Source organism: Xiphias gladius, chromosome 22 (assembly GCF_016859285.1).
Source record: "Xiphias gladius isolate SHS-SW01 ecotype Sanya breed wild chromosome 22, ASM1685928v1, whole genome shotgun sequence".
In the NCBI taxonomy this organism is placed as follows: domain Eukaryota; kingdom Metazoa; phylum Chordata; class Actinopteri; order Istiophoriformes; family Xiphiidae; genus Xiphias; species Xiphias gladius.
The window spans coordinates 28896658-28921541 of NC_053421.1; the positions used below are offsets into that span (position 1 = coordinate 28896658).

General features: G+C 41.9%; 1 protein-coding gene across 3 annotated transcripts in view; it reads left to right on the forward strand.

Annotated features, from left to right (window-relative positions):
* Positions 1-24884, forward strand: part of LOC120784772 (CREB-regulated transcription coactivator 2) — a 37514-nt gene that overhangs the window by 6489 nt on the left and 6141 nt on the right. The window contains exons 2-13 of one of the 3 annotated variants that reach the window (XM_040118846.1): positions 5400-5501; positions 7107-7223; positions 9893-9954; positions 13528-13596; positions 14425-14531; positions 16607-16633; positions 17522-17601; positions 18086-18135; positions 18677-18945; positions 22428-22897; positions 23892-24185; positions 24330-24536. In XM_040118846.1, the coding sequence (XP_039974780.1) occupies positions 5400-5501; positions 7107-7223; positions 9893-9954; positions 13528-13596; positions 14425-14531; positions 16607-16633; positions 17522-17601; positions 18086-18135; positions 18677-18945; positions 22428-22897; positions 23892-24185; positions 24330-24536 (1854 nt within the window). The remainder of the gene's footprint in view (positions 1-5399; positions 5502-7106; positions 7224-9892; positions 9955-13527; positions 13597-14424; positions 14532-16606; positions 16634-17521; positions 17602-18085; positions 18136-18676; positions 18946-22427; positions 22898-23891; positions 24186-24329; positions 24537-24884) is intronic. The other 2 variants (XM_040118847.1, XM_040118848.1) reach the window with 2 other exon arrangements.

A 24884-nucleotide genomic window follows, 5' to 3' on the forward strand; every position in this document is an offset into this window, starting at 1 on the left:
GCCATATATCCCAGATTGGTTTTCATTGATGTCTTTCATACCTCAGTCGGTATAACTGGTTTTAAATTTCGTTCTGTGTGGTATTAAACAAGACTAGGTCAAAACCTAGTACAGCTAGGTACATAAGTATTTGGACAATGACTCAGTTTTTATAATTTTGCCTCTGTCCACCGCCACAATCCATTTGAAACGAAGCCATCAAGATGTGATTGAAGTGTAGACCTTCATCTTAAATTCAAAGGGTTCAACAAAAATGTAGCATTAATTGTTTAAGAATTACAGTCATTTTTATACATACTCCCTCATTTCCAGAGGCTCAATTTGTTTCTAGGTGCTTTTGTGAAGAAAAGTCGCTAAAGGGTCCGAAAATCAGTAAATCTAACAACAGATGCGCTACGTTCGCAACGCTGCCTGTAAACGACCCCCTGATGACGCAATAGAAAGTGTTTGTGCCAATTCATTTTGAAAAAGCAACAGCCAACTGGGAAACTCCAACAATGGTGTAGCGTCAACACTAAGTCAAGCGGCATTCAGCTGACCAAAGGTGTAGCTTTATCGCTCAGTCAGTCAGTCAGTCAGTCAGGGACATTCATGTTTATAGGGCTGGTCCCGCTGTTGCAGTGCAGCCAAAAAGTCTCAAAAACTTTAACCTGGTGAACCCTGCAGAAACTCTGTTCAAAGTGCAACACACACCAGCCATGACAAAGTGAAAAGTAGTCAAGGTACAGTGGGCGGGATGTGTCCAGCCAGGCAATGAATGCGATAAAATTGCTGCTTCCATACGCAGCTGACCTGAGTTGGTGCTGGGGAACAAGGCAGCGTCCTGAGATGCTGACATGCATCAGTCCACACTCTCATGCATGAAAATGCTGCTGGTGTGTGGGCTGATAAGGGAAAACAATGCGTGCCGTGGTTTTGCTATGTGTCTTACGGTGCCTGATGTGTGTTGCAGTTGAGGCTTGTTTAAATTTTGATTTTATTTTAGTTTTTATAGAAGGTTTATAAAATGATGTTCTAACATTTTATAATGGGAGCTTTGTTTAAAACACAGCTAGGTTAATCCGCTTGTTTAATCGAGCTGTGTTATGTGAAAGCTTGATTTTTCTCTCATTGCTCTGCAGTTATCTGATTTGTGCCTTTCAATCTGGTTTCAAACTTTAGATTTTATGTTGCTCTGCTCGCTAAGAGAGCGCGGCTCTTGAATAAGGTGGGGAGACTTCTCATGGAGCCATCTTCTCCAGACTGGTTCAAGGATTCAAAGGTTGCTGCTGTCCACCATATTCTTACTGTGTGTGAATAAGCAGTCATTGCGTGTTTGTCACTTTGAAAGTATTGTGTTTCTGTATTACATGCATTGCCCTGCATGCAAACAGTGGTTACTGTCTGTGTTTGGAGTGAACAGTTTGTAAGTAGATGGGTTTTTGTATGAGTCACTGTGAGTTTTGTTTTTCTGTTTTTTCTTACCTCTGCAATTGTTTTAACCATCTTTAGCATTTCCGAAGCTTAAATGTTGGAAACTTGACAGATTTCGTTGATGTGTTTTCTGGAGTTGGTGTAAAACTTACCGGGACAAAAGATAAAGCCTTTAAAATGTATGCGTTCGTGACAGTTGGAACAAGTGGAGACAAGTAAATTTCCAGCCTATAGCGTAGACAATGGAGCTGCTCAGAAAATGAGTCAGCTCCTGCGATTTGTCATTCTCCCCCGTCATATCAAAGCTCTTAGTCGGCAGTTTCTCAGAGACCTACATACTCCTTCTCAGAGCAACTCTACAGCTAAAGCCTTTATTTATTTTTTTTTAAAAGGATGATTAAACCTAAACTTGACTGTGGCCAGACCTCGTCACTCGTCCACCGGTTTACTTTGGAAATGATTCGCCTCTCTGGACAATGATTACTTCACTGGCAACGGCAGCCTTTCAACAGCAGGACTCACACAATAAAGCTTTTATGATGGCTACTGCATTAACATGGGCATCGAAGCAGCTTTCAAACAAAGCTGTTAATTTGAGTTTATTAAGTGTATAAAGGTTCTGTACTGCTCGCCAATGCGTTTAACAAACAGGATTTTGCAAAGAACCAAGGACACACAAAAACAGATAGAGAACAATGACAGGAGAGACTGGAGATTAAATGAGTTCATCACACACTCAAAGAGACTGGGCCAACTGTGTATGTGTGTGCGTTTCTGATCGCGCCCACATGCTGTTAATATACCCGTATTTATGGGTTTGCAAACTCCTGTCTCTTAAACTTCTCTTATGTTTTATTTATTCAGTCCATTTATAGTTATAGGGAATCTGGTTCACAGCAGGATTAAAACAAACCACACAGCATTAAGTGACCGTCACACACAGAGCGGCCTCGTTCTACCATATGAAGAGTCCATACTTGCTTCAGAGGCTGTGACGAGAAGTCAAAGGTCAGAGGTCAGCGGTCGAACTTGTTTTGTCGCTATCTAAAGCTCCGTGGTCTCTGAGAGCTTTTTTTCCACCTCTCGTCCCATGTTGTGATTCGAACGTGACGCAAAAAACACTGTAAACAAAACAAAACAAAACAAAAAACAAACAGCAATTAACTGTTAATAAGTAAAGACTTTCCCGAATCCTTTGCATCGAGGTTTACCATCAGTAAATCGCCCAGGGCCTCGCGTATCATGGCTGACACGATGTCTGCCCTTCGCACGGTAACAGTACCATACAGGGTTTTTCGTCAGGAGGCACTGCCACCGCACCTCCCATCTGATCACAGTCGTGGATGACAAAAATCCAGCTGGTTAATCTGACGATTATTTTCTCGATTAATAGTTTTGTCGGTAAAATGCAAGAAAACAGTGAGAAATGTCTGCAAGCCCGAGGCAGTGTCAGCACACTTTGTTTTGTTCAACCAACAGTCCAAAATGTAAAGAAAATACTGAATTTAACATCAGATAAGACCAAGAAAAACAGCAAATCCTCACAAATGACAATCTTTGAGATGGTTACTTTAAAAACGGCTCAAACGATTAATCGAATATCATTGATCTGTCGATAGAATTGCTTGTCGGTTCAGTGTGGTGTCCGACCCACCCGACTGTGACTGACGTTTGAACTGTTCTTTTCTCTCCAGGCCAAACAGATCCGGTAAAATGAAAACGGATTCAAAGTAGAATCAGAGCAGCTGGAAGTGAACGCACTGTAATTTATCAGCCACAAAACGAGGCTGACCGTAAGCACCATGTGAAATTCTATTTTTCCTGTTATGCGCTTCTGTCCGGTAAAGCGCTTCAGAGGAAGACCAGTATACCGATGGTGACTCCAGGTTTCCTTACTGGTCTAATGTTGTGCTTCTGTGCCATTGAGGTTTGAATTCAGCAGTGGGCCTTAAAATCAGTTGAACTTTCTGCAACGCCTCATTTCCTGCATTTTGTCAGCTGGTCATTTAAGCTTTCTTTTATAAAGTAATGACTGAGCCCGACTGGTGCTGCCAATTTTGGGGCTTCGAAGCTTAGGGAGACGAGGACAAAATTTCGACTTCAGCGTTGCTCAGCTGTTACTTACACTTCTCAGGTGTTTTACCAAACTCGTATTTTTGTGATTTCAGTTTCCTTCCGTACATCTGGCACTCGACTTTTTCGGGGATCATCTTCGGATACGTGGACGTTATTCCAGACGCTTGACCTTGTTTCCACGTCTTGCTAGCGTAGCTGTAACTTGTAAGCCTGCCACGTGGTCACGTGTTGCTGTCCCAGTGTCAGTGCTGCTAATGTCAGATGAGAGCTGTGACGCACAAAACTATCACTAAGATTAAATGTCCTTGTCTGAGATTAATTTATAATAATAATAATTAATGTTGATACATAATGAATAATGCTGGATTAGTATTTTTTATTTCGTGGGCTAACTGGGATTTTGGTGTTAATGCATAATGATAATAATGATAATAATGATAATAATAATAATAATAACAATAATAATAACAATAATAATAACAATGCTGCTCTCGGACTTTCAGAGGTACCCACACACGGGAAACACACTACAGGAAGCAGCAATAAAAACATAACACAGGTTTAGGAAATTACCAGTGGATTACCACAGCAGACTGATAAGAATATTTGTACAGATTCATGAATACTTTTACCCCACTGCATTGTCTTAAAATCAGCAGGAGCATCAGTGGACGTCTCTTCAGGCGTGTTCATCAGAACAACCCAGACTCCATCACTGTGGAGCATTGGTTTTTGTTTTGGAATCAGGCCTTAGACCCGATTAGCCTGTACATTGATGTACAATGATTTTTTTTTTTCTTTTTCTTTTTCCCCCTGGTTTTTCTTGTACAGCTATGGATTATTATCACGACACTGCGACCCCTAACCCTTGGCATACCTACTGCTGCTTACTTTCCTATATGCAGTATTTAAGCAATTGTTAGTCAGTTATGTGATCTGCGTACGATGTGTTGAATTGTTAGCCTGGAGCTAACATTGATCCGCGTTTTAATGTTGGTAACTTCTGAAGCGATGCTGCTGCTGACCTCACTGTCAGTCACTAAAATGTGAACGATTGCAGGAGAGTCATTTACGCTGTCTGCCAGAGGTGACCTCAGAGTCCAGCTCTGAACAGTGAGGTTAGGACAGGTTGCTTTCCAGTGGACGTCGTCTTAAGGGACAAAATCTAAAGAGTTTCTGGTGTCAGAGACGTTGGGTTCTAACTCTGATCGATCGATCAACTTCATTCTCTCCAAAACGAGCTTGAGTGTGTGTGTAACAGGAAAATATAGTACATATCAAAACATGCGGTTAAAAAAAAATTACATAAAAAAAAAAATTGGACAAAATAAAAAGTTTTAAGTTTATATTTATTTTTAAAGTTTTTTTTTTTTAAAGTTTAAAATATCTGGGGATTGGCCTCAAAAATCCGGTTGTGGTCACGTTGTAATTGACAACTTTTTTGCTTGTAAACTTCAGCTTGTTTTCCTGGGGAACACATATATGTACAATCTGTTGATAACTTTGTCATTCTGCTTGTCCATGCTGTAATTTTACTGTGTAGCTCCATTCTGTACACACATCATCCATTGCATGTTTTACCATCCTGGAAGATGGATCCCTCCGATTTTTTTATTAATTTTTTTCATCCTGTATGCTCCACAGATTGTAAATCCCCTTGAGGCAAATTTGTTATTTTGTGATATTGGATTATATCAATAAAATTGACTTCAACACTTTGCCTATGATCTGACGTCATGTCAGGCCGAGGGCAGTATTACAGCTTTATAACTGACATGACGTCAGTGCAGTAACAATATCAACAGTTTCTGGGTTTTAATCTTGGTCAGGAACTGATTGGTTGTGTTCCTCATCTTTAACTGTTCCTTTCTCTTTTTTCTTCTTCTTCTTGTCTGTCTTTGTCGCGTCAGCTTCAGGCTCAGAAGCTCCGTCTTGCCAGGAGTCAGGGTCCTTACTACGGTGGCTCGTTACCCAACGTCAACCAGATCGGCAGGAACCCTCAGGACTTCCAGGTGACAACCACCACGCTCCCACTCCTCCCATTTGTGTTTCTTTTGTTTTTATTTTTTGTTACTGTTGGTACTACATCTTTCACTACCACTGCCATTTCTACTGCTACTACTGCCCCAACTGGTACCACTACTACAACTGCAGGTTGTGCAGCTACTGTAATTTGTACTGCTACTGCTACTACTGCTCTTAGTAGTTACAACTGCTACTTCATCTGATACTTCTTATACTGGAACCACCATTCCTACTTTGAGCAGTAGTAGTTTAAGTGATTTGGTATAAATAATACTTCTGTTAGAGCTACTACCACTACTACAGCAACGACTGCTTTTACCAATGGCATCACCACTATTGTTGTTGCTACTACAACAACTATTACGTCACCTAATGTGAATAAGGAGAATGTGGCAAAAAATAGGAGAAGAGGAGGAACAACACTAATTAAGGAATAAAAATTCAGTTGTTATCTTTATCAAGAAAAAAAGCAGTTGTTGTGTTTTGGGTTTGAACTTGAGGTGTTCTGAGGACACAGTCTACTGTGTCACCGCAGTCTGCAGCCGTCAGCTCTTCATCTCTGAGTCATCAGAATTTCCCATCAGCTCCACAGAGCCAAGCTCGTTCTGTAATGGAAGTTTTTCATCAATATCCTGGTCTCAACCTTCCTCTCCTCTGCGGATATCGCAGATGACTCTCAAGCTAGACTTGTCTGCCTTCCTCCTCCTCTGTCTCTGAGGTCAGACCAAGATGACATTAATTTGGCAGCAGGTAACAGGATGTTTTTGGCTGGTCAGCTCCAGTGAGCAGGGGAATGTGGGAGGTCGAAACCTCCACAACGTGTTATCGCTCGTCTTCCAGGTTTCGAATTTCCAAGAAATTACTCTGTGAAGGCAACACTGTTAAGGAGCAGATTTGGGAGAATGGTCCAGCTGTTGGCTTTTCACCAGCACACGAATGACTGGAAATCACAGATCCTGATCTATGGACTGTCTCTCCACCAAAGTTCAGCCAAATCTGATGCAATTCTAGATGTCTCACTGACAATGAGCATATAAAGCTTTTAATTCTTTAATTCAACGTTCTAGCCATCGGAAAGGCCTAGAAGATGACAAAATTTCCCTGACTGTCATGGAAAGTAATTACGCTGTAGCACATAATGCTGTATTTTACCAGTCCTCCAAATGAAGGCTTTGTCCGATGTCCCCACAGCTGATGGCAGATAACATTACGGCTGCGTTCAGGAAAAAAAAAATGTAAGGAGAAGTTCTGTATCTCTTCTCTGAACACCCTAGAATAATAACGGCCCAAATGCCCCATAAACCGGTTTACAAAATCATCTGAAACAAACCAGCTCATTTTTCATAATTGAAATCAAAGTCAACCACAGTAATTGGTTTTATGGCAGGCGTGCATTGAAACTAACAGGTCTTTGAAAATGTCCTCCAAATTGAATTAGTGGCAGTTCTGATAATGAAACTGTATCACGCTTCCTCCATGTTGCTGGTTCCTGTTTTGCATTTCTTAACACCAGTTAGGGTCTTTAGAAATGTTAAATGAATGTGTGTAATCATTCAAAAACAGCCAGTCTCCTTTTCTCTTCTCTCTGTCAGGGCTCCTTCCCCTCCAACATGGAGTCCAACCGGTCGACTCGGCATCACGGTCTGGTGGAACGAGTCCAGAGGGAACGCCGTTTCATCTCGCCAGTCCGACCGTACCGCAACCGACAAGTATCCTTTAGTTCATATTCAAAATGAAAATAAAAATGAAAAAGATTAAAACCAGCAATGTGTTAGTCTGTCCCTCAACAATCTCCGACTGCCCTCCTCCCTCTGTGGCTCTCAGCTCCGAGCCCATTGGATCATATTGAAAAAATACTGTAAATCTTTAAAAACCTCTCACAAATATATCGTTTCATTTTTAAAAACTCTGTGATTTTCTAAAACAGCCGCTCAGCGTAGTTTCTATCAAACAAAACGGGAGGAAACGGTGAATTTGTCGGGGACTATTTTCAGCGGCAGATTAATCTACATCTGGTGCTGTAGTGAGTATCTGGGGCACCAGGATGGTGTGTGTGTGACTGAGTCTAAATTAACCACAGTGCGTGTGTTCATGGGGATGCACCCAGTGCAACAGTGTGGCTCACTGATGGCTTTTTAATAGTTTTTGGACAAAAATTGAGCTCTTTGGCCCAGAGGACTCAGATATATCAGGCTCTGGATACACACAGTAGTTGTTAGTAAGAGACAGTCATTGCTGATTTAAGTCTGCACATGTGATATGTAGAGAAGAAGATGATAAATATAGAATAGCATTAGACTGATCCTTTAACATCAGATATCCTCGATAAGAAGTAGATTTCTACCTCATTCATCCCCCAAACAACTGGGGCTTTAACAGTTCCACAGTCTGTGAATTCCCCTGTCAGTTTCATCTGAATCGTCAAACAATGCACTGCTGTGAAAGCTCATACAGAGATATTATTTTATCATGTGTGAAGTTTGTTTTATGACATCTTGTCAGCAGGACTGTTATTATGTGTTTTGAGGTCACAGCAACAACACAACATGCTTTTGTTCCAAAAATCCTCTGCGGGCTTCTCGTCGATCTGGACGAGAAGCCTTCCTGTATTACACGATTTTAAGGAGGCAGCAGCTGTCGTAGGGACTTGTATCACTGAGTGGACGTTTGTCTTTATATCCTAAAGAAGACACACACACACACAGGGCAGTGTCGGTCTGATTGAAACTGAAAGTTGTCGACTATAGTGTGATTGACCAGAAACGTTACAACAGAGGGTTCTAGCGGTAAAAATGACTTAAGGAATGACTTGAAAGCGACACGGAACAGTAAAGAATAAAACAGTAAAAGTTTTATTTCTGATGTGTCTAAACACGATGTCCGCCTTTTGTCCACTCATGACAGTGAATATCCTCCCATTTAGAGGTGAATTTAGAGGGCGGATTTGTTTCTCTTCTGTCTTAAATGGGAGCGAAGGAACAAAAAGCAAATTATTTCCAGTGTCACGGGTTGTTCTATTGTTTCCACTCTCCTCCGGCAGCTTTGGGAACAAATTCGTGCTGCGCTCAGGAGGTGTTAATAACACATCACGCATCACAACAAGAACGACGACAAACACAGCAAAAGTAACCATCATTTTACTACCGCATCTGTATGGAGCACCACATCCAGTCCTTGAAAAAGAACAGTGGAGGACCATTGTTGGACAAAGGAACATGTCCTGAATTAATTAGGGTTTGTGGAGAAGAGACCATTCAGACCATTCACCCCCATTTTGGGGATGTGCACCGCCAAAGCATGACAGCTCACACTACAAGATGGGTCTTGGTTTATCTTTTAGATTTTGTCTGATAATAATTTGATGAATCTGTTAGAATCATGGTCCAGAGCTGCTCCATATGAAAAGTGCCCTGAGACAACAACTCTATGAATTAGTTGCTATATAAATGAAACTGACTTGACTTGAATTTTGTGGTCCTGTTATGAATTGGATCCCTGTGTAAAATCTAGTTCTAATGTCATTCCGAATTTAAATTTTTTTGCCAGTACGATATTCTTGAATTACTGTGTTTAATCAAGTTACCGTACAACAAAGCTGGGGCCAGTGGTATAATAGCACAGAAAAGGGGGGTAGGATCCAGGGGTTAAAAAAGGCCGTTGGGCCAAGTTTTTGCCCTGGGGACTCTAGCGGATTAATCTGGGCATGTCTGGTTTCAGTGTGAATTTGAAAATCAATGACAATATAAGGTCAGTTCAGCCGTTGCCTTTGTAATGGTGTCTATCCAAAATGCCCTCGATAGTAAAATAAAGTGGAAACACACAGGAAGAACCGCATTTCACAGCCTTACATAGTTAATAGGAAATTTAGGTTATGGGAATTCCCAGGTTAAACGAAGTGAAGTTCCTGCGGTGAAAAAGGGATTTCAGAGGCGCTGACGACAAATTAAATACTGTATAGCTGTAGCCTTGATTCAGGCACAGAAAAACATTGAAAGTCAATCATTTAAAGGAAAGGAAAGAATAACATTTGAGCTAAAAGCTCTAATCACCCTGAAAAGGTGCCTCAAGCACCAAGTCTGTTCGGTAGAGCCGCAGGAGAACGTGCGAAAATGTGGAACTGGAAACAGTTTGAGTGTGAGGCTGTGCAGTTGGTGCTGAAAACTGTTCTTTCAAGGGAAAAATAAACTGTTGATTATTTTTAACTGCCCCTTATTTTTAGAAAGAAGAGGAAATAGAAAAAACTACAAGTTTTAATCTTATTGAAACATGCGGCTACAGTCCATCGTATTAAATAGAAACAGAAAGTGAAAGAGAGATGACGGGGATAATATGTCCTTTGTGGTGGTGGTGGTGTTTCCTTAACCAGTCGTCTCCTCAGATGGAGAGCTCACAGTATAACTCTGCCTACCTGTCCCCGCCTCCCGACCCCAGCTGGAGAAGGTACTGTCTGTTGACCTCCCTTAACCGCCTCCGTCCCCCCACCTCTCTCCCCCCTTTCTGTCTCCGGGGAGACGTGGCTGTCTGCGGGGACGCTTGTTTGTTATTTCCAAAGCATCTTGTTCGAGTCTCCTCTGCTCCCGCTGCTCCTGAGCCTTTCTGAAGCCCTTGTCACACCTCAGATGGTTTAGAAGAGGAAAATGACCCAAAAGGAAAAAAAAAAAAACAAACTACATGGGTTTAGAAATACACCACAGCTTGATGAGAGAAAGACAGAAGTGTGAAAAAATGATGACAAAACGTAACCATATTTCAGTCGTATCTCCAAGCCCTTGAAAATGCATCATCTTAACATACTGTGAAATGTCTACAGATTTTAGTGTTCTTGTACTCTCCATGCCCTGTTTCTTGGATGAATCTAGAGGAGATTAGTAGCACAGTCTGTATCCTGGCTGCTACCATTAACAAAATACTACATAATCCACAGTTTAACTTCTGAACTTAGCTCATAAATACAGCTGGAGATTGTTTGAAATTTTTCCATACTAGTGCCAATAAGATACTTGAGGTTTTGTTCCAATACCAAAATGGTATTGGAACAAAACCATTTTGTTTTATGCTTGTCTAAATGCAACCAGCCACACAAGAACTGTCCAAATAGAATACAGACTAAAAAGACTCTGATCATTGTCAGTGATGATTTTCATCCGTCAGATCCCGTCTGAGAAAATGGCAGCTAGAATAAGTAATAGACGGCTTTGTTGTAAAGTCACAAACTGTCTTGTTACGAGCTGTTAGTCAACAAATTCGGTGTCTCTACTTACCTGTTTTTTGGGGGATTTCATACATTTTCATTAGACACCAAAGACCATCTTCAAATAGAAACAGGGGTTACTATCTCATTCCCAAATACTTGGATCACGTACACCAGAGCTGCCTCGGTTTGCTGATAAAGGCCATGAGACATGGTTGAAAGCTGAGAAGAAGCTACCTTTAGTTGGGATTATTTTAACCCGTATCCACTGATATTTTTGAATAATTGTTTATTATTTATTTCATTTTTGGGTAGTATGGGATTTTAAATTGCGTTTTAAATTTGGCTTTATGGAACCTGCAGAAACCGTATGCTTTGTATGATATCCCCTTTATTTAACTAGTTACTCTTTATCAGCAAAAGCAGCATCAAAATATAGAAGTTTCAGAACAAAACAAAACATGGACTTGAGGCGCTGTTACTAGAAAGACTGTCAGCTTAGGTTTGTCCCCCAACTCACTCCCTCCTGCTGAAGTGTCCTTGAGCGGGGCATTGAATCACCAGCAGTCTCACAGGTGCTTTCTCTCTGACCTTTGACTGAATTTGCACAAAGAAACAATTGATCAGAATCACATGAGGTGACACCGAGGCTTCATAAAAGGTTTTTGTGGATCGTACTGAGGCTCCCGCTTCAGTTCCGTGGCTCTCGAGCAGCTACACTAACCTCTGCACAGCTAACGGGAAATTGAGTTGACTTTAGCTGGCATCCCTCCAAACCTGAGTTGGTTTTGAAGAGCCCTCAGTTCTTTTTTCCTCTCCTTTTTTCGCCCTTCCTCCTTCTGGGAACCTCTTTTCTTTTTTGGCTTTTTCTTCTGTTTTCTGCAACGTTCCAGTCGTTTAATTTTTGCCCGCCTGCCTGCGTTCTTTCTGGTTTTCTTCTAACAAGACAACAGCTACCCTTCAGAGAGAGACTGGCCTCGGTCTAAAGTCAAAGAAGGTCCACAACACATCACAACACACACACACACACACACACACACACACACACACACACACACACACACACACACACACACACACACACACACACACACACACACACACACACACACACACACACACACATTAGTCTGGCAAATGACCTCCAGCCTTTTCCTAAAATCTGAAAAGTAAAGACTGTTTAGGTTTGACTGCTTCAGCTGTCACTTTGCCAGGTCACCAATCAGCAGTTGGAGTTTTTCTAAACATTAAGCTTTCTGTTAAACAGTCAAAGTTGTTGGAAAGCTTGAGCGAAATCCCACCTGCACTTTGTCTTTGTTGGTTTGTGGGGAAAACGTTTCCTTTCACATTCTTGTTTTGGGTTCAATCTGCCTAATTTCAAGAGAAGCAGAGTTCGTAGACAAAAAGTCAAAAGGAGCATGTTGATTCAACAGAGATTTGGTAACCGCTCGTCCTGCCAGGTTGGAGGTTTTGGTCAAAACAAATGCGAGTCCAGTTCTCGTAACTGCAACTTAGCAGGACGGAAGCCAACTGTCTGCGCTCTTCTTCTGTGATGCTCATGCCAGATAAACAATATAAGTCTGGAGTTATTTCATATTTTTCTTAATCATAAACAAATGCTGTGAAAAGACCGAAATCAACAACTTGTTTGTCCGTCTCTCTAGTCCCATGACTTCCCAACATTATCCAAGACAACTGGTAAATATCGAGGCGCCAGTGAGTTTGCATTAAGAGTACATTAAAACAAGGAGAAAACAGGAAGAATTCTTACTTAAATGTGATAAACTGTAGTTATAAATATAGGAAACGATGAAAAGTGGTCTGTCTGTCTCAACTCTCTAATATAATAAATAAAGGTCTGTTTTCACTTAAGGCAAACAAAGGACCTACTGCATAATGATTTACAGTAGAACTAATTATAGGCTCATCTTGGCTTCTGACAGCATAACATGTTAAGAAGCCTAATGACAACTATTGGCAGAAATGGAATATAATACTAGTAATAATGTTTTCATTAGTGTATAATCCCCTGAAATTAAGAATCGTTGTGTTTTCATTAGCTGAGAATGAGCCCTTCATACCTACAGAGGGAGCGGGTTCCTCTTCCACCGAGCCGCCATGTCGCACCGCCATGTTTCTACGGTAGCCCGGAACGGACAAACCAAACGCTGGCTCTAGGGAGGGCCTTTCACTTTTTTTCGTTACCCGAAGGCCACCGTAGGTTCTCCTACACGCCTGGAAAGGGAGGGGTGAGGGGAGGCTATTCAGTCGGTTAAAATCTGCAAGCTCACCACTAGATGCTCTAAACTCTTCCACACTGGTCCTTTAAAAGGCTAAAAGCGAGAAAAGTTGTTTTTAGCTTCTCTGACTGCGTACGCCACAACGAGGGCTTTCTCCTTCGTTTAACGTTAAACCAAGTTTAATATGTTCTGTTGTCGTGGACCGAGCTAACTTTCTTCCGTCTCTGCTGCCAGCAGACACCTATGACTTCTCCGCTATGAGGATGTTGGACTATTTTCAATTGTTTTCTGAAATTTTTATAGATATATTGTAGGTTTTGTTTTTTTTTAGCCGTTTGAACACATGCTGGTACACAAACACACACAGAAACTCTACACTGGCTTAACAAGCCTTCATCTGTCACGTCAGGTGACACGCCAGGCTCCCTCTGTCCTTCGCTCGCTGCCTCCATCTTCCTCCTTCCTTCGTTTGCTTTCTGAGCCTGCGCTTTTCTTCTTCTTCTCCCCTTTTTTTTTCCTTCTCTTTCGATGTTCTTGCCCGGTGGAGGAAAATAACTTTTTGTTCTTGTCGATCACGAAAAGGAATTGGTCTGGAAACTTCCCCGGAGATAAAAGCCAGTTGTTTCGTCTCCCCACCACTGCACTCAACAGGTGAATCCTCCTCATCCTCTTCTTCCTCTACCTCCCTCTACTTCCTTCTTTTCTTCCTTCTGCTGGCCATCCTCCAGCTCCAACCACGACAGTGGAAGCGAGTCTTGTACAGACTAAAAATTTGTGGGTGAAAACAAGAATGTATCTTATAAAACTTTACTTTGGATGTCATTTCTTCTTTCTTTGAGTGACTTAATTAAAAGATAGAACCTTTTCTGCCTTTTGAACCATCACAAATCCTCATCCCTTTCCTGTAACTCTCTACATCTTTGTTCATTCTTCCTTCCTCGTCTGTTTTATCCGTCACTGTCTCTCCTTTTCACTTTGACCATTCACATGGTCTCACCTTCTTTTTGGTCCACTCTCTTTTATATGCAGTACCTGATCTGTTAAGTAAATGTTTCTGTAAACTACAAGACACACCAAAAGTAGAATCAGGCACGTCAGCAATCGGCTCACTTCAAGAGACCAAAGAGGTAATTTTCTGTACCAGAGTCCAACCAGAAACAGCTGCGTTTTTAATCACTGTGTTCTCGGTTAATGCTGAAACCATTTCTGGAGTTTCTGGAGTTGGTGTATGAAATTCTTCAAACAATTGTTGTATTTCAACAACATGCATTTCGGTGGTTGTTGGCATTAGATAAGAGGTTAATTATTTTCTAATCTCATCTGGCTTTCTGAAAAAATCTGGGGAAGATGAAATGTCCTGATCTCGTATGTGAAAAGAAAAAGAAAATGTCTGTCGGCTTTCATTTCTAACATGCAGCTGTGGTTGGTCCCTAAAATCTGTGTGTGTGTGTGTGTGTGTGTGTGTGTCCTGGCCCTCAGGACCAACTCCGACTCAGCCCTCCACACCAGCGTAATGAACCCTCCCACAGGAGACCCCTTCACCACAGGAGGACCCACCTTCACCCCCCAGAACACCAGACGCACCGGTGAGAGAGCTCCTCGAAAGAAAAACACAAATACTCAACACACTGCAAGAACGTCACAATAAATTACACAACCTCCTTTTAAAATCTACATGTTGAAGCATGTTGGTCAGATTTAGATATTGAAATGTGCCAATTAAACTTCCGTTGTGTAATTTTAATGACTACAAAGCCTAGACCAGCCAAAATGCCCTGTTCAGCTGTCAAGTGTGAGTCCTCACACAAACCTACACAAGCAAAATCTCAATTTTCCCTATTAAAAATACAAAGACACAACAGCTAAAAGAGAATCAAGGTTAATAGTTGTCAAGTGGTTGAATGTTTACCATACAAGTGAAACTAGAAGTGACCATAGCACATAGAAAAAAGATGGGTTTTAAGCCTAGATTTGAAAAGGCTTAGCAGAACCAGCCTCCTGCACTAAGGAACACTTAAAACTTAAAAGAAAGAAAGAACCTTGAAGGAACTCTGCACAAATTGGTAATAATTATAGGGGAAATAGAATGTGTCTTCAGTTAGTTAGTTAGGTCAGCAGGTCAGCTGAACATACAAGCTTTCTCGAGGAAGTTCCTAATTTCTCCATAATCACACCAAAATGCACTTTTTCCATGCAATAATTGGGAAATTATTTGGAAAATGAAGCATTACCGGGAATTTTCTGTTAAAATCTAAGAAAATTTAAATAACCAGCATCAAGAGAGCTAAAGGCTAAAGTAAAGTAATATGACTGGAGATGTAGTGTGAAGAATCTGTTTAAAACCATGTAAATTAGAAAAAGGATTTTAAATGAACTCTGGCTTGTATTGGCTGCCATATCAAAGATATCAGGTCAGATGATCTAGTTTCCTAACATCTACTGAGTACTTAGGGTGATGCATTTTAGACCAAATGAAGGCTCCTCGTTGTTGTGATAAACAGGCCAGATAAAAGCCACTTGCAGTAATCAATTCTGGATGTCCACGAAGGACTTAAAAGGATTTCAGTATCTGTATTGGATAACATGGGCCGTTCCTAGCTATGTCACATCAATGAGAAACGGCAGTTTTGGTAATTTTCTTGATGTGCAGCTCAGAGGAAACAAGGAGAATTATTCACAAATTCTTGTGTTCAGAGAAATTGTGCAACCGTCAAGGTTAACGGGAGACATCCTTAAAAACTGTTCTGCGTCCGGCTGGACCAACAACCAACACTTCAGTACTCTTGGCATTTAAACGTGGATGTTTTTACACAACCAACAGCGCTCTTCTGACAAGCATTTTTACAGTTTCAAAGGCTGGAAGGAATAATTGGCTGTTGCAGTACAATAAATTTGTGTCTCGTCAGTATGACGGTGATGATTTACTCTGTATTTTTTTGAAGATGTGACTAAGTGACAGCATGCATACACAAAAGAAAAGATGTCCAATTTCTGATCCCTGAGGGATGCCACAGCCACATCACATCTTGCAAGCTCAGTATTTAAATAGATCATCGATCGTTGCTAGGCGACGATGTGACTCACTGCCTCTCCAAACTTACAAACTTTGTTAATAACTATCAAAAAAACATATTATATGCATGACATTTGCGGCTGCTGCGTCTTTCTACTTTACAAATCAGAGGCAGGTGCCTTGTTGGTTCAGTCAGGACCAGGACGGGTTCATGTAGATTTTGACTGAAGGAGAAGTCTGTTGTTGTACTGTTTTCTGCCTCGTGCTGATTCATACGGGGCCTCTTAAAACCACAGTGACGGAAGTGAAAATGGTGTGATGTCTTAAGGCAGTCAGTGAAAGCAGGTTTGTTTTTTGTTTTTTTTGTGTGTGTGTGCGTGTGCATGGGTGTTTGTTTTTTTTTTTGTTTGTTTTTTTTTACTATGATGCAATGCAGTGATCTGTTCATTGTTAAACTAACTTTGGCCTGGCCCTGACTAAACGCCTCACAGTCCCTGAGGATAAAGATCTCAGTCTAAACAGGTTTTCCTCTGGCTGCCAGCAGAGTCGGGATGTTCTGAATATAAAATGAAGATGATATTTCCAACTCAATAGAACTGTTTCTTTCTTTCTTTCTGTCTCTGCCTGCCTGTCTTTCTGACCCTGCAGGTCAGAGCGACGGAGACGGCAGAAGAAGTGAGTTACTGTATATTCAAACGCATTCACACAAACACTGCTGTTAATTTTTAGGACAGTTTTCCTTCATTGTCAGATTCTCAAAGATCTAAACTAAAACTCAAATTTTTGAAACACAAACAGAATCACCTGGACAATTTATTTATGGCAAATATATTTGTGCAAGTATTTTGTTATGGTAACTGTTTTCAAGGTCCTGACTCAAAAAAGCGTCAGTAACATTCTGAGTTGGTGAAATTATGTTCAGAAATAATTTCAGGGCCTGTACTTTGATATCAGTATTTGTAAATGTAAAAAAAAAAAAAAAAAAAAAAACTCCACAGGAGCATTTCAAATTTGTCAATTTTGAGAAAAGATTGATAGTTTTAAAGAAAAGTTAAGAAAGTTTATTTTATGAACATTTCAGTACAGATTCAAAGTATGAAACTGAGTAACACTGAAGTCGCACGTGCACACACACGTTTAAGTTCAAGTCAAGAATTTGGCCCTTTTGTTCAGCCTCTTGTAACTTAAATGTGTGCCTATGTTTAATGTCAGTGTCATACACACTGTGGGAACTTTGAGTGCCAAGTTTCTCATGTTGGTTTTGTGCATATTTTATTGAAACACTGTCAAGTCACAAATCTTTCCTACACATTCGAAAATTTGAGTTTCTCACTGGTCAGTTTCCTGTAGGTTTTTTAAAGGCTGATGTACAACCACAGGTTTTGAAATTATTTCTGACCATTTCACAAGTTCAAACTCTCATTTAAACCCATAAATATGCGCAGATGAAACCAACTAAACTGAGAGAAATGGGCTACAACCTTCAGATACATATGATGAAGCTTAAATACTTGTATATTTAAACGTATCTTCAGATTAAACCTCCATTCTTTTGTCCCTCAGTGTTTCCGTACCCGGTTCCTCCCATTGAAGAGAACGTATTAGATGAGGGGAAACTGCTCAAACCCTGGGACACCAAGAAGGTAAAGTCATAAAAATCAGATTTATTTTTGCTCTGTTTTCTCGTTTTGTTATTCCTTAGATATATTTTTCATTACTTTAATTGATTGACATTAATATTTTACTGTCTGATTGAACACATCAGTTTTCATAGTAGCCACTGCCAACTTTTGATATAACTGTAAAGTCGCCATTTCTTCTTGCTGGAAGTGTGTTATTTGTCAAACTGAAATTAAAAAAAAAAAAAAAAAAATTTAAGACTTATTCTCCAAAAATGTGACATTTTACTTTAACTTAAACTTTATCATAAAGTATTTACAAACGCGAGGCTCTGGAGTGTACATAGTTGCCAAATTTATCCACTATCATTTAAAACCCTGCAAGTTTCGCTCATTTTTAGTACGAGACAAAAACGCTGAATCAGCAGTGTTCTTCACACTGATTGTGTGTTATAACAGAGCTGATTCTGTTTTTTTCTACTATGTTATTTTATTTTTCTGTCTCCAGTTGCCTCTGTTGTCGTCCCGACCCAAGTCCTGTGAAGTCCCTGGCATCAAGTAGGTCTAACACTACTAAACATACACAAGTGCAGTCCATTCATACAGCACATCACACATTGCGTTATGTCATAACCACTTTTGTAAATTACTTTGGTGTGTGACTAATCCGAAATTGGATTAGTCCTTTGAACAACGGTCATGTCAAACATGGGATTCTTTCACCTTTGACTCCCAGCGTACAGTAATCGGTCCCTCTACTGCTGATGCTGCTGCTGCTGCTTTCATTTCACATCTTTAACTCAAAAGTCACCACAAAAACCAAACAGTGTAAAATATCAAATGTTCTTTTCAACCAAAGAAAATCATAGTACCGATAGTACTTCCCGGAATGGAAAGTGTGGTCGGTGTTTCTTGGAGAATTGAACTGCTGTTACCACAGGGACAGTAACCAGAGGGAGCAATGAATTATATGTGATTGCTGCCTGTGATATTATTACAGAAATGGCTAAATTATGTCACATCTAAATCTGTCATTTCACAGTATATTTCGATGCCCAGGAAGATCTAGACCTCATCTGTTTTTTCTCTCCCCCCTCAGTGTCTTTACGTCCCCAGAGCAGCCGTCCACGCCGGCTCACGGGGTCCCATCGGCTCTCAACACCGGCGGCTCGCTGCCCGACCTGTCCAGCCTCCACTTTCCCCCCCCGCTACCCACGCCGCTGGACCAGGATGAGCCCGGGTACCCAGGATCCTCGTCTCTGAGTGGGGGGAGCAGCACCGGGAACCTGGCCTCCACCCTTACCCAGCTTGGCATCAACGCCGCCAATGCAACAGGAGGCAACAGCAACTTCCATCACCACACGCCAGGTCCGTACAGTCTGCCAGAGTGTGTGTATTGATGGATGGATGGATGGATGGCTTCAAATGAACACACATTAAGACTGGTCAGACTAAGATGGAGCGAGTCTGTTTCAGTGTAGTTTAGTTCACAGTTGGCAGATAAAATATTTTTTGGTTTTTAAACCGGCTATAAATAATCTTTTATAATAACAGTCTATCAAATGACAATGTTCAGGAGTCTCTAGTAGTGAAGAACCAGAATCTGCAGCTCCCCTCGGCTTCACAGAGCTTTACTGTGAGTCTCAGCTCGTTGTTTATTGTTTATTGTTTATTACCGGACCACAGCTCTAGGTTCACTCTTTTCGCTCTCTTAGCCTCATTTTCTGCCACAGTAGGCAGATGTTTTCAGAGAAAAAGGTGTAAAAAGCCGCTGTCCACTACCTGCTCAGCAGCAAACAGCGAACAGACTCAGTCAGAGACCAGCTGGTGAACATAGCGGAGCATTTGGCCGCTAAGGAGCCAGATATTTCCCTCTGGAGCTGGTGGAGACCAAAACCAGAGCTAAAAGGGAGTCACCAGATCAGTCATATTCTTTATGATGATAACATTTTTAATGTGGCTTTCTGTCACTGTCTTAACTCGAATGTTAAGGTCAGGTCAGACACGCACTCGGACTTGATAAAGAGACCAAGAGACCTGCATCGAGACACTGTAACCAGAAGGTGACAGTTCAGTCCCTCTACTGACAGTTCTGCTGAAGTGTCCTCGGGCAAGACTGAGCTGCCTGCCTGCTCAGTTGTTGTAGATCTGTCTGAATGAAAGCCTCAGCTCAGTGACTAGAGTGATGCCTAGCAGAGGAAGTATGTGGGTGAGAGCGGACATAATGAAACAAAGGGGGATGTACAGCGGGGCAGCACTTTAAATTTAGCCACATAGCCAGAGAGAGAAGAGAGAGGATTTTTTTCTTCGTGGGTGGAAGTGGAGTCACACAGCGTAGCCGGGCTTTGTCGTTTGTGAGGTGACTGTACGGACCACATGTAGGAAGGTGCTGGCAGCTCAGCCGCCGGCTGCAGCCAGCCTGAGTCTGGATCGTCATTTCGTCTTCATAAGGCTGTAAACCAGATGGTCAGACAAAGTGTCGCTCTGAACCACGAGGAGAAGACCAAGCTGAAAGGCTCAAGTTGTCAACTTTTAGTTTGAAGGTTTGAGGCAAATATCTTTAGTTATTGCAGCTGTTATAAGTATTTTATATTTTCACTTTTCCCAGGGCCAAGGAGTGTGAGGAATTACTTTTTAATTTTCAGTTCCCAGTCTAAAAACACAGCTGTCATATGTCAAACAGCTTCCAACTTTAACTGCTGACTTAACACGTGCTAAGAAACACTAAAAAAAAAAAGATCTGCCAAGAGTAATTTTCCACTCCAGAATAATGAATGAACAACAGTTGTGATGAAGTTCCTCCGCCAGTCTAAGAGCAACTAATGGTCAGGTTGACATGAACATAGTCATAGATGTTAATGGTCTTGATTCATAATCTTTAGAGGAAATTTTCCACTTTTACTCAAGATATATGAAATTTAAAATTCATGCTTCCCTGAGGATCTCTGTCCACGTTGGTCATCTCATAAACGTTTCTGCAGCACCACCTGCTGGACGAGTCAACAACTTTACACAGATCATCCAGGGACGTTCATGCTTCCCAGTGCGTGAACCATGTAGATTTTTGGTAATCTCCTTTCCTCTTCTGTAGCACTGGTCTTAACCAAAATTCTTACCAGATGTGAAACGCCAGCGGCACATAAATGCTACTGAATCATCAGCATCTCTGTCCTCAAGAGCAACAGAGAGGACGGAAGGAGGATAACAAACTGTCTTCACCAGGCTGAGGAACATCAGAAATTTAAGGAATAAAAACTGTGTTATGGTCAGTTCAGTGAGGAATATACAGGAAGAAAATTGCCCTGTTATTATTTATTGATTCCTTTGATTTATTGCGCTGCCCACCACAGTTCTGTATTCCTTGATTCATCACTATAGTCACAGTTCACATGTTCAAAACTTAGTCAGTAGGAAATTTGTGTGAATGGCTACATTTTATTATGTTTGTGTGAGCACACCAAAGGGAAAATAGTAGACCTGGAGCATTAAAGGCATTGAGGGCGCTGCGTATTGACGGGTGTCACGCACATCCAAAACGATGTGGACTGATACAGTACATCGGTAGAAATGGATAGTAGTAAGGTAGTAAGGAAGCTTAGAAGGAGGTGAAATGTGAAAATAGCAGGGTGTTTGGGGACAGAGCTGATGTTTTCTCCTGCTCTGGTCACCTGGGGAGGAGCTCCGGTGAAAACAGGCCGTCGTCTCCTTGTGGCGCTGATTCCCCAAACAGGCGGTTTATTTAAAACTGAGGCCACGGTGACGACGTTTGTGCAGAAAAAGAGAAGAGTAGCGCTCCTGTGGTGCTTGTTGCTTAGTAAAGATAAGGGCGCAGCATTATATTTCATAGTGTCTCTTCATTCCCTTCCCTTTTACCACTTTCTCATTTTAATGGTTCTGTATTCTCTTAATTGAAGGTGTAAGATGCAGCTGGGCCTCATTAGGGCTGAAATGATTAAATCGGTTTCTTGATTAGTCAGTCAACACAAAGTTAACACTTTTACTTGTTTAAAGGAGCACTCCACTAATTTTACACGGCGGTCTGTTTACTTGTTGTGGTTAACACTACTTAGCCCGTGAAAAAATAAGACCATAAGGTCATAGTTATGTCATCAGGGTTCTGTTGGATCGGGCACAAAGACACCAGTTTATAGCTGAAAGCCTGCGTTACAATCTGGAGGTCCGGAGTTTGGAAGACATGGCTGTTTGCAAGGCAGAGAGGGACCCAACGAAAGTTTGCCATCGGGGGACGTTTGGGATCCAGTGTAGGGGAAAAAATTTCTCAGCCTCTGCTGCTTCGATTTGTTTGTCAAATCTGGCTCTCAACTTTATGGATGTGCATCACTAAATACTAATCAAATGTGATTTTATCATCATTTATCAGGATCATTATTAATATTTTATCAGCATTTATCGTTATTGGATAAAACAAGACATTTGAAGTCATCACCGTGGCTCTGGGAAATTTTGATGGACATTTTTCACAATTTTCTGACGTTTTATAGACCATTCGATTAATCAAAAGAATCAACATGTACGGATAATAAAAATAATCATTAGTCATAAATATTACTGTGTGCCGTAGCATTAAGATTTCCTTCCATTAGAGCTAAGAGACCTAGACCAAACCAGTAAAAACAGATCAAAAGTAAACTATTGGCCTGATAATCTAGTTTCTTTCGTTTATTGAAATCTCTCACAGGTACAAGACGCAGTCTCTCCTCAAACATTTTATTACCTGATAAGAGCATTTTTCTGTTTGAGAGATGAAACCTGTGACCTCATCCGGATGGATGTTGAGGATACGTCTGAGTTCATTGTTTTTTGTTTTTTGTTTCGTTCTCCCTCATCAGGTCTCCTGGCGTCTCTACAGAGCACGCTCAGTAACCCCTCCCTGCAGTCGTCACTAAGCAACCCCAACATCCAGTCATCGCTCAGCAGCCACTCCTTTTCCAACTCTCTGAGCTCTGCCTCCCTGCACTCATCGCTCAGCAACCCCTCGCTGCAGTCGTCCCTCAGCTCCTCCCCCTCCCTGCCGTCCTCCCTCAGCAGCCAATCGCTGCACTCCTCCCTCAGTAACTCCTCCCTCCAGTCGGGGTCCAGCAGTAACCCCAGCTACAGCAGCGGAGTGGGCAGCTCCGGCTCCTGCTCCTCCTCCTACTCGCCGCTGCTCAGTGGACAGGGCCAGCCGTCGCTCAGCACGTCGCCGCGGAGGCGGGCCCAGCTCTCCCCGCTCATCCTGCCGATGGGAGGGGAGTCACGGAGGCATCACTCGAAACAGTTCTCCCCCACCATCTCCCCCACCCTGTCCTCCATCACACAGGTAACGCGCACAAATATTCACTCCTCCGTAAGGCCGAAGAAATACATGTTGCAAATGTTGCATGTATACAAATATATGTTGCAAAAATCAAGCATGTTTGATGCTCGGTCCATCACTCCGGAGCAGCAGGGAGCCATAGGTGGTGTCCCTGGCAGATGTCTCTGCCCAACAAGCAAACCGAAAAAAGTTCCGTTTTTACTGTCTGACGTCTTACGGTGGTCTTTCGTCCACAGTGCCAGTTTTCATTCCCCTCGGGTCGAGCAATATGAAGGAATCGGTTAGCTTCATTTTCAGATCCTCAGTCAGCTGCGTAGAGGAGCCCCTGGTTGTTGAGTGTCGGCAACAGGTTTGAAGAGTCAGAGAATTTATCATCAGCTGAAATTTCCTAATGACAGTTCCTGAACTGCCTCACAAGTCCTAACAGGTTAATGAAGGCCTAAGGAGTTAATGAAATTCTGTATTTTACCCATTTTTTTCTATTTTTTAAGTTCATGAAATAAAAAGTGACAGCGCATTAACATTTTAAGGGCTCATTTTTTATGCCTGTTTGCTGCAGGGGTTGGTTTTACTTCTTTTCAAATATGAAATTTACCCAGAGGTGCCCAAACTGTCTGCTGCTCCAAATCGACCTCCGCCCTTCATAACAAGGCCCCTATCCGTTTAATATGGATTGATTTGTGACGAGGGTTGTTGGTTTGTTAGGTATTCGTTGGATTAGACAAATACAGACATTCCCGTACAGTTATTTTATCTCTGAACTGTTTCTCAATTTAATTTTCAGAAGGATCGATGATACATTTTATTCATGTTGGCCGTTGCTATTCTCACTTACAGCAGTCAAACAGGCTGAACTTAAGCAGAAAAGGCTCCAGAGTTGCAAGTTATTGTTTCCTAAGCATCTCGGCTATGAATCTTTGCGAACAAATTCGACACAGAAAAACCTTTTCCAGTATTCTGGTTATGACTGCTGCTGACATCCCGCCTCCCTCCACAGGGCGTCCCCCTGGACACCAGCAAACTGCCTCTGGAGCAGAGGCTTCCTCCGTACCCGCTCAGCCAGTCCCACCAGCACCAGCCGGGCTCCCACCAGCCTCTCCCCGGTATGCCCAGCTCCCAGCCCGGCCAGCAGCCGTCTCCGCTGGGTCAACACCACCATCAACAGCTGCACCGCCTCCAGCAGCAACGGCCCAACGCCCAACAGCAGCAGCAGCAGCAACAGTCACAGTCCATGCAGCAGCTCCACCTGCAGAACCTACGCAACCAGCACATGCAGCAGCACTTTGGAACGGTAAAATAAACCCAGATTCATGGCTTACATAAAGATGGAGATAATTGATTTATTAGTTTTCTTATAATCCTCGTAGCATAAAATACACACACACTCTCCTACTTAGTTCAGCCCGCATAGTGATCGTGCTGCGTTTCTCTGCAGCAACAGAAGCCGATGGGACTGCATGTGAACACGACGAATACGTCGCTGATTAAGAACGAGAGTGCGTTGGATCAGTGCATCCAGAGCTCCTCGTCCTCTCAGTGTCAGGTCAAACAAGAAGCGGAGCAGCAGGCTGAGCAGCAGAGAGTCGGCGGCCTCCCACAGCTGCAACAGATCAGCCACAACCTGGCCACAGACCTCTACAGCGTGAGTAACTACAACACTGTGGGACTCAGTTACAGCTGTTGATTCACAGTATAACAGGTTTGACCATGGCAGCTCCACCGAAACGACAGAAACAGTAAAATCCCGCTTGCGCATCCTAAAGGCAACAGTGTTTATTGCAGCCATAATATGAAAGAATTGCACAGAACAAACAAAATACTGATGATGTTTAGTATCTATATCCAGACTTTGTCCTGAGAGTGGCTCTAGTGGAAAGGTCATGGAAACATTTCAATCTAAAGGAATTTTTGCTCAGAATCTTTCATGTCAATCTGCCCATTAAATTTAGATTTTTATTTTATTTTATTTTTTTATGCACAAGTGAGAGTT